The 1106-nt window shown below is 20.3% G+C and overlaps 1 protein-coding gene across 1 annotated transcript; it reads left to right on the top strand.

Annotated features, from left to right (window-relative positions):
* Positions 1-368: 368 nt before the first annotated feature.
* On the top strand, positions 369-958 carry LOAG_15585 (hypothetical protein; the record flags this gene model as incomplete). Its single annotated transcript, XM_003151075.1, has 2 exons — positions 369-502; positions 838-958. Coding segments are annotated over 2 exons (255 nt in total), but the record flags the coding sequence as incomplete, so codon positions are not given.
* Positions 959-1106: the final 148 nt, after the last annotated feature.

Raw genomic sequence — 1106 nt, 5'->3', positions numbered from 1 at the left:
ATTTAAACAGTTAAATTAATTTATTTTTTTGTTAAATAAATTTGACAATCAAATTTGAAAAAGTGGAAATCATCGGAATAGTTAGCTAAGAAATTAACATGGAATAAATAAAAATTAAAATTAAATTCAATTTTAAACGATATAAAAATGCAAAAATACAATTGATAATGAAAAAAATATTATTGACAACGAAAATTATTCTTCCTTAAGGAATTGATCATTTTTATAGGGATTCTACGGTAATAAATAATGTAAATTAGTATTTGTTATGATTAATTGATATAATTAAATGATGATACTTTAAATGAATTTCCAAAAAAAAAAGAATTCACGAATTATATATTTTTTTAAAGGTTTATCCAGGTATTATGGTTTGGGATGCTGACTCAGATTCAATTTCAAATTTCAATTTTACCACTGGTATGACTGATCAGCAACAATATGAAACAGATTCTAATGCTTCATCTACTGCTGGAAAGCGAGCAAATACAGCTGTTGTACGGTAAATTCTTTTAATTAATATTTTGAATTTAAAAATGAAAATAAATTCAATAAAGAAGTAAAATAAAACAAAATAAATTATTAAATTACTTTATTAATTACTTCAGATTACTTTTGATGTTTCAATAAAGAAGTAAAGTAAAATAAAGTAAGTTATGAAATTATTTTATTAATTACTTCAAAATAAATTATTAAATTACTTTATTAATTACTTCAAATTGCTTCTGATGTTTCAATAAAGAAGCAAAGTAAAATAATGTAAATTATTAAATTACTTTATTAATTACTTTAAATTACTTTTGATGTGAAATTAGACTAATCAATTCTTAATTTTAGTAAGATTGAAAAAGAACAAGTACGATATCGTCTACTGGATTATCTACCAGGTTTTCATTGTTGGGATAGTAATGATTCACGTTATTTGATATGTGAAGCAAATTATTGCAAATCAAATATAGTATGCATTGTTTTTATATTTTGGAATTTTTATTTTAAGTTTTTTTTTTTTTTTAAAAAATTTACTATAATGTTATTGATTGTTAAGATTTAAATGTTAACAAAGATAAATAAGATTAATTGTTAATATTAACCGTTAATTAATTAAT

This window comes from Loa loa (genome assembly GCF_000183805.2).
Source record: "Loa loa unplaced genomic scaffold supercont3.2216, whole genome shotgun sequence".
Classification (NCBI taxonomy): Eukaryota; Metazoa; Nematoda; class Chromadorea; order Rhabditida; family Onchocercidae; genus Loa; species Loa loa.
The sequence above is the reverse complement of the archived record's forward strand: the minus strand, read 5'-3'. Positions and strand labels throughout refer to the sequence as shown.